The sequence below is a fragment of the Ips typographus genome, linkage group LG2 (genome assembly GCF_016097725.1).
Source record: "Ips typographus isolate SLU linkage group LG2, UJ_Ityp_2.0, whole genome shotgun sequence".
Taxonomy (NCBI): domain Eukaryota; kingdom Metazoa; phylum Arthropoda; class Insecta; order Coleoptera; family Curculionidae; genus Ips; species Ips typographus.
The window spans coordinates 6,358,482-6,377,713 of NC_138423.1; the positions used below are offsets into that span (position 1 = coordinate 6,358,482).

Below are 19,232 nucleotides of genomic sequence, written 5' to 3' on the forward strand. Positions count from 1 at the left end.
AATTAATTGCACTATTTTATTTGTACATTTGCTTTGAATTGAGACCAAAAAAAATAAAAACATTTTTTTGTTATTTTGGTCAAACTGCTGATAACACTACCGAATACCTGTTTTCCATTCCATGTTTTTGCCTCAGTCGGTCAACTTGTAAGTTTGTTTTGAAGGAACATTGTCAATATGGTTTACACGACTGCCGAAAGAATAGAAATTGTACGTTTTTATTTCAAACATAACGACTGTGCACGAGCTACCGCGCGCGCTTTCAATGCAATCCATCCAGATAAATTAATTGGTCATCAGTATGTCTTAAAGTTGATGCAAAAATTCATGGAAACTGGTTCAGTGACAAACAAAAAACATCAACCTGAAAGACAAATTACTAATGAACCAATTGAAGTTGCTGTTTTGGGACACGTTGCAATGGATAATAATCAGTTTTTAAATCAAATTTTCCATGCATCGGGTGTTTCGACAAGCAGTGTATGGATAATTTAAAAAAAACACAATTTTCATCCATACAATGTAAAATTGGTTCAGGAATTAAACGAAGATGACTATGATAGAAGACTACAATTTTGTGAAATTATGTCTACTAATCTGACAAACAACGTGAACTTGTACAATATTTGCTTCAGTGATGAGTGTATGTTTTTTTTGAATGGAGAAGTGAACAGGCATAACTGTAGGTATTGGTCAGACACGAATCCACATTGGTTTAGGGAAACCCATACCCAATATCCAGAAAAACTTAATGTTTGGGCAGGTATTTTAGGAGACCACATCGTTGGTCCGTTTTTTATTGACGGTAATTTGAATGGCGCTACTTATCTTGAGCTTCTTGACACCACTGTTGATCCGACCATAACAGAGCTACTAGAAAATGATGAAAATTTATTTGAAAATCAACTAATTTTCCAACAAGACGGTGCACCTCCACACTATTCACTTCCCGTTCGAGAATATCTGAACAATCGATTTTCTGGAAGATGAATTGGTAGACGTGCTCCCATGGAATGGCCTGCGAGATCACCCGACCTCACTCCGTTGGACTTTTTTCTATGGGGGCATTTAAAATCTAAAGTCTATGCTACACAGCCGGCCAATATTGCAGACCTTAGGCAGAGAATAATACATGAATGCCGACAACTGACACCGCAAGTCCTCACAAATGTTCGCGAACTCTTCCAAAGTCGCTTGTATTGTATGGAAGTTAACGGAGGTTATTTTGAGCCATTAATTAAATGATAACCGCTATTTGCTATTATTTCTGCAGTTAACAAAAAATAAACACAAAACGTATTTTTTATTTTTTTTTGGTCTCAATTCAAAGCAAATGTACAAATAAAATAGTGCAATTAATTCCTTATGAAATATCCTTTCCAACGATGTGCCACACAGGGTATGGTGGTGCCATTTGAAAACTTAGTGGGGGTGGCTTAACTTAACTATGGCGGCAAAGGGACTGATGGCAGAAATTCAAATCCTACGTAAAAAGATGTCCCCCTTGCAATCTTTGTTGACGTGTCTTATCATTTTTTAACAGAGAAATTATTTTGGAAGATATTCAGGGTGGCTACTTTTCATTGAAAAACCCTGTATATTGAAGTACGAGTTTCACTATTAATTTTTTCTCAAAAATTAAATTCTTGAAATGTACGCTATTTTTTTTTCTATCTAACCGGAAAATTTGATTTTTTTGAAGGCAAAACCCACCAGATTTGAACACCCTGTACATCTTTAACACTTTTTTACTATTCTAGAAAGAAGACTTTGTCCAGTACATGTCAAATCCATTGCAAATATCCAACGAGTCCGTGGCGCCACCTGCCGATCGCTGGACGCTCGATTCCTCAGTTTTGAGATTGGACGATGGCAATTTCAAAGCCGAGCTACAGAAAAACAATGTTGTGTTAGTGATGTTTTACGCTCCGTGTAAGTATAGCGATATTGTATGTATAGAAAAATTGATATTAAGTCTATCCCAAGGCCAGCGGGAGTGACGTAATAATTGTCGTTCCTTATCTATTAGTTGGTAACTGAGCGAGACGGAATTTTCGTGTTATTAATGTATGTTGTTTATTCAATCGTTAAAATTTCTGAGACTTTCTGAGTCTCTTACGTATCGGAATCTGGAACGCCCAAGCTGGCAACCGCGAAATATCAATGAAAACCTTTGGAACTAATCTAAGTAATGATGGGCGTAAATTTACCCGCAAGGTTAAAGTAAAATTCAGTCTGACAGGAGATTCCAGTTTGACCAGTAAATTTATGGGCCCAACTAAAATTTGCTTAAAAGATATAATTTTACTGTCATGGTTGTCATTAATTTGGAAAGTCATATAGTATTTGAATTTTGAATCACTACACTTTTCAGGCATTCCCTGTATAGTAACGGCACTGACGGACTGTGAAACTTTCAGGGATGAGTTAAGCAGTTCTTTACGAACATTTTTGTTTTCTTTCAAATTTTTCGTAGTTTTCATCGTTTATGAATTATTTAACGAAAACTTTAAATGCAACAAATTTTCAAATCACTTGAATGTGTGATATGAAATTTGAGCACCCTGTAACTCGGATATTTTTGGCAGTTCAGGGAGGTTGAACCACTCAAATTAACCGTCTTGAGCTCCTTTTTCTAGTGGTGTTGAGCAAAAAATCCTATCTGAAAAACTGCGTACAGGGTGACCAAAAACAGTCAATGTACACCCTGTATACTCGAAGCAAAAACGGTTCTGTAAATTTATGCTGCTGAGTCTAGAATATTTTTGGTCTCTTGCAATTTCTTTGTAACCTACATCGTTTTCGAGTTATTTACAAAAAACTGGTTTGGTGTATCAAATATTTAAATCAGTTGAAATTGTGGTCTGAAATTTGAACACGGTTTTAAGGACAGTCAGGGACAAAATCGACTGTAAAACTCACTTGGAGTAAGACAATTATTGTTTCGAGCACATTTTTAGAATCCTTATTAAATTTCCTATTCAATAACCTAAAAAAACATTACAAAATTTGATACAGTCAGAGAGAAAAGCGGTGTCAAAATTTGCACTGCCAGAAACACACTTTAAAAGCACAGTCAGTAACAAAATCGCCTGTAAAACCCACTTGGAGTAAGAAAATGAGGGTTTTACGCACATTTTCGGAATCTTTATTAAATTTCTTATTCAATAACCTGAAAAACACTGCAAAATTTGGTACAGTCAGAGAGAAAAGTGGTGTCAAATTTGAACTGCCAGAAACACAGTTTGAAAGGACAGTCAGTAACAAAATCGCCTGTAAAGTCCACTTGGAGTAAGAAAATGAGGGTTTTAAGCACATTTTTGGAATCTTCATTAAATTTCCTATTCAATAACCTGAAAAAACATTACAAAATTTGGTACAGTCACAGAGAAAAGCGGTGAAAGTTTGAACTGTCAGAAACACAGTTTGAAAGGACAGTTAAGGACAAAATCGCCTGTAAAACTCACTTGGAGTAAGATAATGACTGTTTTAAGCACATTTTTGGAATCCTCATTAAATTTCCTATCCAATAACCTGAAAAAACACTGCAAAATTTGGTTCAGTCAGGGAGAAAAGTGGTATCAAGTTTGAACTGTCAGAATTACAGTTTGAAAAGACAGTCAGGAACAAAATTGCCTGTAAAACCTACTTGGAATAAGAAAATGAGGGTTTTTAGCAAATTTTTGGAATCTTTATTAAATTTCTTATTCAATAACCTAAAAAAACATTACAAAATTTGGTACAGTCAGAGAGAAAAGCGGTGTCAAAGTTTGAACTGTCAGAAACACAGTTTAAAAGAAAAGTCAGTCACAAAATCGTCTGTATAACCCACTTGGTGTAAGAAAATTATTGTTTTGAGCACATTTTTGGAATCTTCATTAAATTTCCTCTTCAATAACCTAAAAAATACTACAAAATTTGGTACAGTCAGAGAGAAAAGTGGTGTCAAAGTTTGAACTGTCAAAAACACAGTTTAAAAGAAAAGTCAGTCACAAAATCGTCTGTATAACCCACTTGGTGTAAGAAAATGAGAGTTGTAAGCACATTTTTGGAATCTTCATTAAATTTCCTATTCAATAACCTGAAAAAACACTACAATATTTGGTACAGTCAGATAGAAAAGCGGTGTCACAGTTTGAACTGCCAGAAACACATTTTGAAAGAACAGTCAGGGACAAAATTGCCTGTAAAACCCACTTGGAGTAAGAAAATGAGCGTTTTAAGCACATTTTTGGAATCTTCATTAAATTTCCTATTCAATAACCCAAAAAAAATATTACAAAATTTGGTACAGTCAGAGAGAAAAGCAGTGTCAAAGTTTGAACTGTCAGCAACACAGTTTAAAAGAAAAGTCAGTTACAAAATCGTCTGTATAACCCACTTGGAGTAAGAAAATGAGGGTTTTAAGCACATTTTTGGAATCTTCATTAAATTTCCTATTCAATAACCTGAAAAAACATTACAAAATTTGGTACAGTCAGAGAGAAAAGCGGTGTCAAAATTTGAACTGTCAGAACCACAGTTTGAAAGAACAGTCAGGGACCAAATCGCTTGTAAAACCCACTTGGTACAAGAAAATGAAGGTTTTAGGCACATTTTTGGAATCTTTATTAAATTTCCTATTCAATAACTTGAAAAGCACTGCAAAATTTGGTACAATCAGGGAAAAAAGCGGTGTTAAAGTTTGAACTGCCAGAAACACATTTTGAAAGAACAGTCAGTAACAAAATAGCCTGTAAAACCCACTTGGAGTGAGAAAATGAGGGCTTTTAGCAAATTTTTGGAATCTTTATTAAATTTCCTATTCAATAACCTAAAAAAACATTTCAAAATTTGGTACAGTCAGAGAGAAAAGCGGTGTCAAAGTTTGAATTGCCAGAATCACAGTTTGAGAGAACAGTCGGTAAAAAAATTTCTTGTAAAACCCACTTGGAGTAAGAAAATTAAGGTTTTAAGCACATTTTTGGAATCTTCATTAAATTTCCTATTCAATAACCTGAAAAAACATTACAAAATTTGGTACAGTCAGAGAGAAGTCAAAGTTTACACAGACAGAAACACAATATATGTAATTTAGCCATCACTAAATCTAAGACATGAGTCAATCTGACGTCACCATTTATTGCGTCACTGCCACTTTGGCTGGAATGAAGAGTACATACAACCGATTAAGTAAAATTCTCCCTCTAAACGACTAAATATGACAGCTTACTTGACTTCTAAGCATCTGACATCGAGTGAACGTGCCCATTTTTAGTTTTTGAACGGTTCGATTATTACAAAAATTAGCGACTTTCAAGTTTATTTTTTTGAAAATAGACGGAATTTTTACAGGGTGCGGCCACTGCAAAAGAATGAAACCGGACTACATTACAGCGGCTCATCAACTCGAAACGGAAGGCTTCAAAAAGTGCTTGGCGATGGTAGACTGCACGGAAAACCCGAATCTAACGGAACAATACGACATTCAAGGCTTTCCCACAATCAAACTGTTCAAAAATGGAAAATACATTACCGATTACAAGGGAAAACGAACTGTCGATGATATAAAGCAATTCGTGCGAGGCTACTACAACCGAAAAGATGAGTTATAAGCTTCGTTTACACAAACGCCAGGTTAGTGTAATGTCCACCTTTACTAGTCTTTAAGAATAAAAGATACTTCCATTATTTTGATAATTGGCTCGTACTTACTAATTCATTACAACGTTTGAATGTTCACTGTTCTCGCGAAGTGAGTTTACCCGTGCGTCAGGAAGGCTACGTCATTTATAATCATATGAATCAAATCAAGTTTTCGTCAACAAACCTGTTGTGTTCATATTATAGAAAAAGGCGTGTCTAAAGCTTCGTCACGTTTAAAATTTTGCGTGTTTTGTCAGTCAGAAAGTAGAGATCTTTGGCTGCAAATTTGCACTAAAACAACCTTATACCAAAACAAATCAAAAATATCTTGACCGAAATAACATTTTTTATGAGAAGTCTCCGTTTGGATCACAGAATTCCGTCTAAATTTGAAACCTAATTTATTTACCAAAATTCGCAGAGATGTATCACCAATATGTAGTATTTCTTTAACTTTAAGCTCTTGATTTAGGTTCTGGATGGTTACATGTTTCTCTAAAATAAATACAACAAATTAAAAATTTAATAAGACATTCTGAGTGATGCTGTAGTATTATCTCATTTTCAGGTTGCAATCCACTTATTTTATTTTAAACCCGCTGGAAAACATTTTAGACGCTTATTTTATTTTTTCTATGATTTTATTATTAATATGTTTCAAGAAATTTTTATGAAAAATCTATAATGCAACCCAAAAATCTCAGTCTCTGGAAACAACGAAATGTTAATAGACGTTTCTTACAAAAGTAGATATATTTTACTATTATTAACATACTATCGTTGTACATATCATAATATAATATATTTCAAACATCCATTTTAATGCTTTCAGATAAATCAGTGGTCTTGGCCCGTCGATAACATCTCGATTTACGTTTTCTAGGTGAGGAAATCATAAGATTACTTGCTTGCTTTTTCTGAATCGAATAAACAGTTTTGCGGGAAATTTTCAAAGCAGCTACAACCTTCTAGTATCAAAAAAAATACATCAGTAAGAATATGTAAGGTCTTCAAATTTCTTTTTCGCCGATTGTCAGTAAACCTGTCGTTTTAGTGCCTAACGACAGGCTGTAAACAACCACTTTTACTGCCTGGGCAGTAAAAATTTTTTACTGCCGCTTACCTCGCGCAGGAACAATATAAATATGACATCGTTTACACAACATAAAATTTAACATTTATTAAGAAAAAACACCAAACACTATAACATTTTTGGAGTCAAACATTCAAAAGTATATATAATTATTTATAAACATTAACAGTAAAATGAGAACATCCTTCTATTATTATTGATTTGTCGGTCACTTCGTTAGAACTATTTTTCAAATACACCGATGAACTAGAAGTTTCATCTTTTCTCTTCCCACTGTCACTGCAGGGAATATTCGCTAGAATTTTTTCACTAATCACACTTTTGCTTTCGACTGAATTCTCTATGTAGCCTTCAGCAACACTTGTGGACTTCCATCCTCCATGTCTTTTTAGCATTGTGATGTCAGCTCCAGAATTAACAAGCCAAGTAGCAGACGTCCTTCTAAAGCAATGTCCAGTGTACTTCTGAGCATTTGGTAGTTTTAAATAAGTTGCTATCTCTTGTGGCATAGCACCAAATTTATGAATTCCAATAACTTGTTTTAATGCTTTACCCCTCCAATATCTGAAGAAAAATCTTCGGCTTTCAAATCCAGAAGGACGATAAGAAGCATATTTTCTATACATGTCCAGGTGTTCTGATACCACAAAAGATCTCTGAAGGTCTCTTCGTTTTGGTATCAGGAAGGGAAACTAATAGCTTATTGCCCATATCTTCAATATCATCTAATTGCATTCGCACAAGTTCGTCTACATGTTCCGGCAATCGCAAGAACCGCCGCAACCTAGACAAAAATACTTGGTTATTCACTTAAAATTCGATCCAAACTTCTGAAACTTACTTTGGTTGATAAATAGTTGGCATCTGGAGCTTCCGATAAAAATTTAATAACTTCTTCCTTCTCAAACACCTTAGATTTTTTGGGTTGGTATCCATCTTTTTGCCTTTTTAAAAAGGCCCTTAGTTTTAAATACTTTGCCAAATCTACATTATGATGAGTGCTTAAGGTGGATTTGAGCATAGAATATACACTCCACAATGTAGAAGACTTTAGTTTTTGAGACAGCTCAGCAAAATATGCGATTAACACGTTTTCTGAAAACGAACCGATGTTCTTGTTCTTCCGGTAATCCATAAATCGGCAGTATGTGTTGTTATGATTCACACTGGATGACCTTCCTTGTCCTGACGTGGAGAGAAATGGGTTGGATTTATTAATTTGCATTATAATGTCCACCTCACTTTCCTGAACGGATTCCTGACTGCCATCCCGGTTCTCTCCAACAGTACAAGAAGGCCCGTTTGTTTTGAACATTTTTACCTCACAAAAAAATCACTCCTAGTGTCGAACCACAAAATGAAATAACAAATGAATTTAGAATTTAAATTCAGCAAAACAAGAAATACCATACAGGGATGCCAAAACGTTGTGTTATTAGGACAACGAATAAACCTAAACTAACCTATTATATAATTACCTTCTCTCACAAAATACAAAACTAAAAATTACTGCTACAATACTGTTATCTATGAGTTCGAAAGATTCTTAATTCTAAAAAGAAATTACTTTACTTACAGTCTGTTACTGTTCTTTTAATATCACCGCACGTCACGCCCTCTCTCCCCGCACTATAGAATAATCCTTTATCTGCTGTGATGCCAAAGGGTTTATCTCAAACCCGAGACGGTCTCGAAGAACGTGGAAACTTCTGGCTTTTTAGAATCTTCTTCCCCTGCTGCAGCAGGACGTCTTCCAAAGATAATGATAGCTCTTCCTGGTGAGATTTGTGGATTTAATGTAACACGCCTCGACCAATTTGCTTGATCTCCTCAAGGGAAGTAGCCTAATTAACACGCCCGGTGTAGACCTCTCGAATTCCAGCGGAATACTCAAATCAATTCGATGCTTATTATTTCTAATCTTCTTTCTTTTCTTGACTTCCAAAAAACCGCCAGTCAATCATTCAAAATTGATTAAATTCCAGAAAACAAAAACCGCTCAACAATTAACTACCTACAAACTATCTATTTTTTAACATCCCTGTAAAAAAAAAATACCAGGAGTGATTTGTGTGATAAAAAGAAATCAATATCTTTTCAGTGTCTTCATATATTTTTTTCGATTTTTCCGGTAGGAGATTAATTTCTACATTCCTGGCTGCTTCTCGCACCTCCGGAGTGGTACATCGTCGTCACTCTCCATAGTCTCCATCATGAAGAAACAACTTATAAATTTGACGAAACTTTTAGATGTCAATTTTGGCTTATTTAAGATGTCTATTTAAGATCGTAATCATAGCAACCAAACAGGTATAATTATTGTTGTAGGTACATCATAGGTGGACAGTTTTCATTATTAGAAACAGGAGAGGTGTATTACTACTTAAATATAAAAAGTTATTCTGATTGACAATAATCGGCGAAAAAATTATGTGTTTGACTCGGCGAAAATTCACATTTACTGCCTCATCTTTCAAATCTTTCAATAGCGCTATTTTTTCGCCTTGTAAAACAAATAACTATATTTTCTTCCTGAACAGATGACAAAGCTTCTAAAGGTCCTCCATTGGTTTTTTCCAATTCAAAATATTCACAAAAGTTAAGAATTAACTGCTGGGCTTGTCTATGGAGAATTTTTCCAGGCATTTTCTAAAAAAATACTGTAATAGTAAGTAATTCCGAATTTAGGAAAAACCAATTGGCTAAATAAACACCATAATAGACACTCCCACTTTTTTTAAAAAACAGGTTAGTAATTGTGCCAATTTTGGTTAGATCGTGACAGCCGACTTAAAAATAATAATAATAATAATAATAATAATAATATTATGAAAGTACTTACAGAATGTTAAAAGCGTAGAAATAATAGTTCTTAAAAGAACTGTGGTGGTGTGGTAAATAGAAAACTTTATAAATAATTAACAACTCAAAGAAACGGAAAAGAATTAATAGTAAACAAATCAAATAAATTTCGATGGTTTTCAAACTGACAATGACGCGCTAATCAGTAAATGTTTTTTTTTTTGGAAGACATTCACTTAGATATTTACCCTTTCTGAAAGTGAACAATAGACAAGGATGAAGTCAATAATGCATGTCTACTTCTAAATCACAGGGGGATAACGCACGGGTAAACTCAGTCCGCGAGAACAGTACACATTTCCTGGGGCCTAATTCTTGAAAGTAGGGAACGGAATTCTCAAGAAAAGTGTTGATAGAATGTGACGGAAAAACTGCCAATGGCGGGTTTCTGTCACATTCTACAGGTCTTTCTCTTGATAATTCCCTTCCCTCGTTTCAAGAATACGCACCCTGGACTGTTCTAAGAATTTAAATGTCTTGGTGTTATTTAACAGAATTTGTTGCAATATTAACTGGTCAATTATTGATTTAAAAGCAATAAGGATATTGACTAACGCTTTACACACTTCTAATATTTTAAGAGTAATTTAATTGGATGTATTTGCAGTTATTGAGTGTTTGATGTTATGAGATTGTGTCGTGTTATTTGTATCGATCACATTTTTTTTGTGTGGTTTTCGCCTGGAAAACATTTCTGGTGCTTATGTGATTTCCATTTTACATTCATCCCTCCATTCACCAATACAGAGTATTTTATTGGTTGTGATTTGCATTGATTTTTGCTCATTCCACGTGTCAGTGATCAACGATGTTTTATATATTTTTGTATGATATACACAGTTTTCTCTATTTGAGTTGATTTAATCGAATCTCACTTTATACTGCATAGAATAACAACGTAAACTTTTTATAAATAAAAAGAAAATACTCATTTTGGAACTGCTTTGTGTTATTGATTAAACTTATACTTGTAAGGACTGTCCACCATGAGTCCATGTCCATTTTCCTTTTTGGCGTTGTCCAACTTCCACCTCTGAAGGTTGTTGTTTTTTTTGACAAATTTTGACATTAGTGACAGATATCACGTGGTTTTTGCTATCAAAATAACTGTCATAAATTTCGCAGAACCCGTTTTGTCGTATACTGCAAGAAAACTTCTTAACTCTGATTTTTGCAACCTTTGAGCACAGTTTGACAATCAGGGACCATGAAAATGACAATTTAATGCACATTTTTGGAATCCTCATTACATTTTCTATCCAATAACCTGAAAAACATTACAAAATTTGCTATAGTCAGGGAGAAAGGCGATGTTAAAGTTTGACCTGACAGAAACACAATTTTGAAAGGACAGTCAGAGACAAAATCGCCTGTAAAACCTACTTGAAGTAAGACAATGACTGTTTTAAGCACATTTTTGGAATCCTCATTAAATTTCCTATCCAATAACCTGAAAAAACACTACAAAATTTAGTACATTCAAGGAAAAAAACGGTGACAGGTTTGAACTGTCAGAAATACAGTTTCAAAGGACAGTCAGGGACAAAATCGCCTGTCAAACTGACTTGGAGTAAGAAAATGAATGTTTTAAGCAGATTTTTGGAATCCTCATTAAATTTCCGATCCAATAACATAAAAAAACACTACAAAATTGGGTATAGTCAGTGAGAAAAGCGGTGTCAAAGTTTGAAATGCCAGAAATACAGTTTGAAAAGACAGTCAGGGACAAAATCGCCTGTAAAACTGACTTCGAGTAAGAAAATGAATGTTTTAAACACATTTTTGGAATCCTCATTAAATTTCCTATCCAATTAACCTGAAAAAACACTACAAAATTTAGTACTTTCAAGGATAAAAACGGTGACAAGTTTGAACTGTCAGAAATACAGTTTGAAAAGACAGTCAGGAACAAAATCGACTGTAAAACTCACTTGGAGTAAGAAAATGAGTGTTTTAAGCACATTTTTGGAATCCTCATTAAATTTCTTATCCAATAACCTGAAAAACACTGTAAAATTGGGTAGTCAGTGAGAAAAGCGGTGTCAAAGTTTGAAATGCCAGAAATACAGTTTGAAAAGACAGTCCGGAACCAAATCACCTGTAAAACTCACTTGGAGTAAGAAAATGAGTGTTTTAAGCACAGTTTTGGAATTCTCATTAAATTTCCTATCTAATAACCTGAAAAACACTGTAAAATTGGGTATAGTCAGTGAGAAAAGCGGTGTCAAAGTTTGAAATGCCAGAAATACAGTTTGAAAAGACAGTCCGGAACCAAATCACCTGTAAAACTCACTTGGAATAAGAAAATAAGTGTTTTAAGCACATTTTTGGAATCCTCATTAAATTTCCTATCCAATAACCTGAAAAACACTGTAAAATTGGGTATAGTCAGTGAGAAAAGCGGTGTCAAAGTTTGAAATGCCAGAAATACAGTTTGAAAAGAGAGTCAGGAACCAAATCACCTGTAAAACACTTGGAGTAAGAAGATGAGTGTTTTAAGCACATTTTTGGAATCCTCATTAAATTTCCTATCCAATAACCTGAAAGACACTGCAAAATTTCATATAGTCAATGAGAAAAGCGGTGTCAAAGTTTGAAATGCCAGAAATACAGTTTGAAAAAACAGTCAAGAATACAATCGCCCGTAAAACTCACTTGGAATGAGAAAATGAGTGTTTTAAGCACATTTTTGGAATCCTCATTAAATTTCCTATCCAATAACCTGAAAAACACTGTAAAATTGGGTATAGTCTGTGAGAAAAGCGGTGTCAAAGTTTGAAATGCCAGAAATACAGTTTGAAAAGACAGTCAGGAACCAAATCACCTGTAAAACTCACTTGGAGTAAAAAAAATGAGTGTTTTAAGCACATTTTTGGAATCCTCATTAAATTTCCTATCCAATAACCTGAAAAACACTGTAAAACTGGGTATAGTCAGTGAGAAAAGCGGTGTCAAAGTTTGAAATGCCAGAAATACAGTTTGAAAAGACAGTCCGGAACCAAATCACCTGTAAAACTCACTTGGAGTAAGAAAATGAGTGTTTTAAGCACAGTTTTGGAATTCTCATTAAATTTCCTATCTAATAACCTGAAAAACACTGTAAAATTGGGTATAGTCAGTGAGAAAAGCGGTGTCAAAGTTTGAAATGCCAGAAATACAGTTTGAAAAGACAGTCCGGAACCAAATCACCTGTAAAACTCACTTGGAGTAAGAAAATGAGTGTTTTAAGCACAGTTTTGGAATTCTCATTAAATTTCCTATCTAATAACCTGAAAAACACTGTAAAATTGGGTATAGTCAGTGAGAAAAGCGGTGTCAAAGTTTGAAATGCCAGAAATACAGTTTGAAAAGACAGTCCGGAACCAAATCACCTGTAAAACTCACTTGGAATAAGAAAATAAGTGTTTTAAGCACATTTTTGGAATCCTCATTAAATTTCCTATCCAATAACCTGAAAAACACTGTAAAATTGGGTATAGTCAGTGAGAAAAGCGGTGTCAAAGTTTGAAATGCCAGAAATACAGTTTGAAAAGAGAGTCAGGAACCAAATCACCTGTAAAACTCACTTGGAGTAAGAAGATGAGTGTTTTAAGCACATTTTTGGAATCCTCATTAAATTTCCTATCCAATAACCTGAAAGACACTGCAAAATTTCATATAGTCAATGAGAAAAGCGGTGTCAAAGTTTGAAATGCCAGAAATACAGTTTGAAAAAACAGTCAAGAATACAATCGCCCGTAAAACTCACTTGGAATGAGAAAATGAGTGTTTTAAGCACATTTTTGGAATCCTCATTAAATTTCCTATCCAATAACCTGAAAAACACTGTAAAATTGGGTATAGTCTGTGAGAAAAGCGGTGTCAAAGTTTGAAATGCCAGAAATACAGTTTGAAAAGACAGTCAGGAACCAAATCACCTGTAAAACTCACTTGGAGTAAAAAAAATGAGTGTTTTAAGCACATTTTTGGAATCCTCATTAAATTTCCTATCCAATAACCTGAAAAACACTGTAAAACTGGGTATAGTCAGTGAGAAAAGCGGTGTCAAAGTTTGAAATGCCAGAAATACAGTTTGAAAAGAGAGTCAGGAACCAAATCGCCCGTAAAACTCACTTGGAATAAGAAAATGAGTGTTTTAAGCACATTTTTGGAATCCTCATTAAATTTCCTATCCAATAACCTGAAAAAACACTTCAAAATTTAGTACATTCATGGATAAAAACGGTGACAAGTTTGAACTGTCAGAAATACAATTTGAAAGGACAGTCAGGGACAAAATCGTCTATAAAACTGACTTGCAGTAAGAAAATGAATGTTTTTAGCACATTTTTGGAATCCTCATTAAATTTCCTATCCAATAACCTAAAAAAACACTACAAAATTTGGTACACTCAGAGAGAAAAGCGGTGTCAAAATTTGAACTGCCAGAAACATAGTTTGAAAGGACAGTTAGAGACAAAATCGCCTGTAACACCCACTTGAACTTGTATGTATAACAATTTTGTTTTGAACGTTATTGTAAATAAAGCAAGAAATTATTAAATATGAATTTATTTAAACATATCGAACATCAAAATTCACATTATTTGTTACAAAATATAATGAAAAAAAAACCTAAATACATTTTTGACAGTCATGATATTATGCAACCACATCTACAAAACTGAAGGGGAAGAATAATAGATGAGTGTTTTATTTAAAAAAAAAGTGCATTCGAATATATTTCAAAAGTGTATCCAACAATACCTTGTTAAATAAATAACTTACACGTTACTCTATCACGAAAACTAATCTCTATCTCACTAAAGAAACATATGGCTCTATCTTAGCGGTTAGCCTAATATCATTTAAATATAGGTACAAAGTACAAACAACATGGCATAGCTGTGAAGTTATTTTTTTAAAAAAAAGCAGAATAAATGAAGAGAAAAATGAATTTATTGCCATTACGGGTCGATTCTGTCGTTACTATCACAAAATGCAGTACCAGTTACAGAGTACGGCAATATTGAGTTGTTACATTCGCAAACCTTAACGTTTCATGGTGTGTTAGAACCAAAATCACACCTAAAGGCTCCAGTAATAAAAACAGTGTGTCCCAAATTGGTTTTACAATGTATCTCGGTAACCGTAAAGGCTACGGAGTCGGTTAAATGGGGAAAGTTTTAGAGAATTTTGTGTGAAAGTCCGCAAGTTTGTGTGACACAATATTGGCGCAGTCCGGTAATGGATCCTGACTCCGATGCTTTTGACCCGCCTCTCCGACACATCGTCGGATATTGGCAGTCGAAATTATAAGGACCTAGTGGACATTCTTAGAACTTTATACGCTCAACCGCGTTTGCTAGAACTAGACCGATTAGCGTGCCTTCAAATGGAAATGCTACCAGATGAGACATTGGACAAATACATCTGCCGTTTCAATGCAAAGTTACGCAGATTTTTTGGATCTTACAGTAGAGGAATTTCGTGTGTTTCTTGTACTGCTGGACATGTAACAATCTAAACTAGAATCCTCGCAAAACTGCAAGAAACCCGAGGAAACGTCGTGTTTGATGATATCATGAGCGACGCCCGTACCTTTTTTCAAACAGCAGCAGATTCTAAAGATTTGCAGCGTCCTACTAGTGCCGTAGTCCATGCAGTGAAGCATAATCAGCCGGATCTTTCAGATCCAGATGTGACATCAAGGCAAAATCTAAAAGCAAGCATCCTCCTAGCAATTGTCTTCGTTGCAACGAGTTCCACTGGTCTTAGAACTGTCCATACAAGAACCACAAGTGTTCAAATTGATAGCCATCTTGAGCGCCAGTGGAAACATGGAATATTAATACAGCAATCATCGGCATCATGCAGAACAACTGTGATATGATCGAATATCAAAACCAACTATATCAGTCCGCATTATTATTTATGGTCGATTCCGGATCAGAACTTATTGATGAGAAATCTCACAAGTGTATTGGTTCTCCGGAACTAAAACGCAGTTTTCTTCGTGGCCATAGTTTTGATGGATCAGCTCTTTGCCATTTCAAAGGACAATTTGAGGCAACCCTCTCACAGTGTTTGTCGCAAAAGAAGGATCCAGTAACATTCTTCGTCTATTTGCTTGTGAAGCACTTGGACTCCTAGACATTCCATTGAGGGATCCACCTATTAACAGTCAAAACAGAACAAGGTCAATCTGTCCTAACAAAATTGCAGTCTCCCAGAAGTTTTCTCGCCCGGACTTGGACCTTGCACAAGTACCAAAACCAAAGCAGCAAAAAATCCTATTAAACATCAGCTTCAGTCTTGGCCTAAGCCTACCGCGCCTTGGCACCGAGTGCATATGGACTTCGCCGGCCCAATCAACGGACTTTACTATTTAATTACTGTGGACAGCTATCCGCTGCACTCATTAATGGTCCTTCGACCAATAATTGCTCGTTTAGGTCTTCCGGTGAAGTTTGATTAAATTCAAGGAGGGAGGAGAAATGAGCGAAACAATCCAAGAATTTCGATTCAGCTACCGTACAACTCCTTGTTCATCAGCACCTGATGGCAAGGCGCCTGCTGAATTATTCTTTGGACCACCGCCCTCTGTACAAGAAAGCCTAGAATGTCACTTTTAATGGCGGCGTTAGCGGTTTTCGTTTTGTACACAAACCTATGCAGATGCAGTAGAAAGTTTATTTTTATTTTTTCGTGTAGTTGATTAGAAGTTGTGAGTGAAAAATCAAAGAACGCTTCATTCCTGATCCAGATATGTATAGATATGGCTTAGTTTGGTTAGAACCCTTTGTCCTGGAAAGTACAACAAACTAATGTAAAAACTGCTCAATCAAAGAAAATTTGGTAAATGGGTATTATATTATTACCAAGACCTTTCTTTTAAAATGTAAATGTGCGAATGGAACTTCTAAAAGCTGTCCTGTTTCTTCAGAGTAAACCTTTGTTGCTCTCAAAATGCAGGCGGCCTCAAAATGTAACTCACATACCTATGTATGTAAGAGGCAATAAGTTTACTGAATGAGAAAGCATATTGTACTGACCACTGAGTATTGTGTTGGAGTAAAATCATTCCAGTTCAAAGCTTTCAACCACTGTTGGGTTCGAGCAGGGTCTTTTGGAAAGTAAAAGACTGACACTTTTGGGCCTTTCATCAAATTGCTTTTACAATTTGGCAAACAAGTGGACGGCATATTGTAGAGGCAATAGAATTTAAGTTAAAAAACCAACAACAAATTATAGAACAATGAAGGAACAATAACAATAGTGATCTTCTTCCCCCTCTCGAAAGCGTTATAGCTACTAACGGGTGATTTTTTTGCTGGTATTTTTTTGACAACACTGTTTTTGACAGATCACGCGTGAATCGTGTCTTGTGTCATTGTCAAACTTGTTCACGCTTGCAAATTATTGAATTTTACTATCAAAATCCATGCTCGGTTAAGAGAATGCATCGCGCACTTCTTCCAATTTATGGGCAGTTTGGTCGGCCTACTGAGGGAGCTAATCGGAAGTTGTGACTACATTTCGAACCCAGTTTACACACACAGGACCGAAGAAAATATTGCGGCTGTATCCGCCAGTGTTATTGATGACCGTGAAATGTCGATTCGCCGCCGTTCGCAGCAATTGGGCCTCTGTTACTCCACTACGTGGAAAATTTTGCGAAAGGATTTGGGTGTAAACCTTATAAGATACAGCTGGTGCAAGAATTGAAGCCACACGACCTCCCACAACGTCTAACATTTGGTGAATGGGCGCTGGAAAAGTTCAAAGTTGGAGGAAGATCCATTTTTTTATCGAAAAATTGTGTTCAGCGACGAAGCTCATTTCTGGTTGAATGGATACGTCAACAAGCAAAATTGCCGCATCTGGAGTGAAGACCAGCCAGAAGCATTGCAAGAGCTACCAATGCATCACAAAAAAGTCACTGTTTGGTGTGGATTATGGGCCGGTGGCATCATGGGCCGTACTTCTTCAAAGGCAACGATAGCCGGAACATCACTGTGAATGGTGAGCGCTTTTTTATGCCCAAAATGGAAGAATTGGACATGCCTGACATGTGGTTTCAACAGGACGGTGCCACATGCCACACGGCACGCGAATCAATGGCCAAATTGAGAGCCGCCTTCGGTGAACAGTTTATCTCACGTTTTGGGCCCGTCAATTGGCCGCCTAGATCGTGCGATTTAACGCCTTTGGACTATTTCTTGTGGGGCCATGTTAAGGCTCATGTCTACAGGGATAAACCAGCAACGATTGACGCACTGGAAGCCAATATTGAAGCATTTATTCATGAAATACCGGCCGATATGTTGGAGAGAGTGTGCCAGAATTGGACCTTGCGCATGGGCCATCTAAAAAGCGGAGCCGCGGCCAACATTTACATGAAATCATCTTCAAACATTAAATTATATTGATCGTTCTAACACATCATTCAATAAGTCCCGGGACTAACCCACAGGTGGCACTACAAATCGCATTTTTATATTTTTCCCTTGAAGTACCATCTTTCAAACGACAGCTGTCAAATCCTGAGCTCATTCCCTCCAATATTTTGTTTGTGAGAATTTTTTAAAGTGAACAACTTTTGAGTTTTTTCAAAACATGGAAAAAAGTGATTTTCGTGTGCTGATTAAACACTGTTTCCTGATGGGAAAAAAACACCGTCCAAACAGAACAATGGCTTGAAAAATGTTACGGGGACTCTTCTCCATCGAAAACAACGATTTGTAGGACGTTTGCTGATTTTAAACGCGGTCGTACAGACACAAATGACGCTGAACGGTCTGTACGCCCAAATTCGGCTGTTGTTCCAGAAACAATCAAAAAAATCCACAAAATGATATTGTCTGATCGTAAACTGAAAGTGAGTGAGATAGCTGAGGCATCAAAGATATCAGAAGGTAGTGTGTTAACAATTTTGCATGAACATTTGGGTATGCGAAAGCTGCTTTCGAAATGGGTGATGCGAGTGCTCACTATAGACCAAAAACAACAACGAATTGATGATTCAGAGCGCTGTTTGGAGCTGTTGAACCGTAATAAAAAGGATTTTTTGCGTCGATATGTGACCATGGACGAAACCTGGATCCACCACTACACACCTGAATATAAACATGGTATAGAAAAGTTGGAAAATCGTTGGAATGATTGTATCACTCTAGAAGGGAACTATATTGATGAATAAAGACGAATTTCATGAAAAATAATTGTTTTTCTTAGTTGGTCCCGGGACTTATTGAATGAAGTGTTATATTGATCGTTCTATCGATTCCAATAAAGATTTCATCAATTTTTTTCAAATTTTTTGTGTTTTTTTTGAAAATCAAATCCTATACCTCTTAAAAAATCACCCGTTACAAGGGGGAGATGTTGTGAACCGAACATACTCAATTTTGATGTTAGTTCAGTTGTTATGTCAGTAATTTTTAAGTGTTGTCAATGACTTTCCATTTTTAAAAAAAGGTAAGTTTACCTCGTAACTCAAAAATGACAGCTGTCAGAAATAATTTAGTTAGCCTATCTTTTAAAATCAACGTGGATATAATAACTAAAGGAGAGTGTTCGAAGCTTATGTACGGAGGAACTTGGCGGCGCCACTACTATCTTCAAACTGGGCTTTTAGTGTCAATCTACTGTCACTGTCTTTAAAGTATTG

General features: G+C 35.7%; 2 protein-coding genes across 4 annotated transcripts in view; one reads left to right on the forward strand and one right to left on the reverse strand.

Moving 5' to 3' along the window:
- LOC145724324 (protein disulfide-isomerase A5) overlaps positions 1–19,232 on the forward strand; it is a 32,524-nt gene that overhangs the window by 13,124 nt on the left and 168 nt on the right. Inside the window, exons 10-12 of one of the 3 annotated variants that reach the window (XM_081972499.1) lie at positions 1,761–1,932; positions 5,335–5,616; positions 6,458–10,519. In XM_081972499.1, coding sequence (XP_081828625.1) covers positions 1,761–1,932; positions 5,335–5,594 — 432 coding nt within the window. In that variant the 3' untranslated portion in view covers positions 5,595–5,616; positions 6,458–10,519. Of the gene's footprint in view, positions 1–1,760; positions 1,933–5,334; positions 5,617–6,457; positions 10,520–19,232 lie in introns of those variants that run through there. The other 2 variants (XM_081972501.1, XM_081972500.1) reach the window with 2 other exon arrangements.
- LOC145725713 (uncharacterized) lies at positions 6,868–8,033 on the reverse strand. Its single transcript, XM_081974573.1, is given in 4 exon segments — positions 6,868–7,383; positions 7,385–7,469; positions 7,471–7,502; positions 7,560–8,033. Coding segments are annotated over 4 exon segments (1,107 nt in total).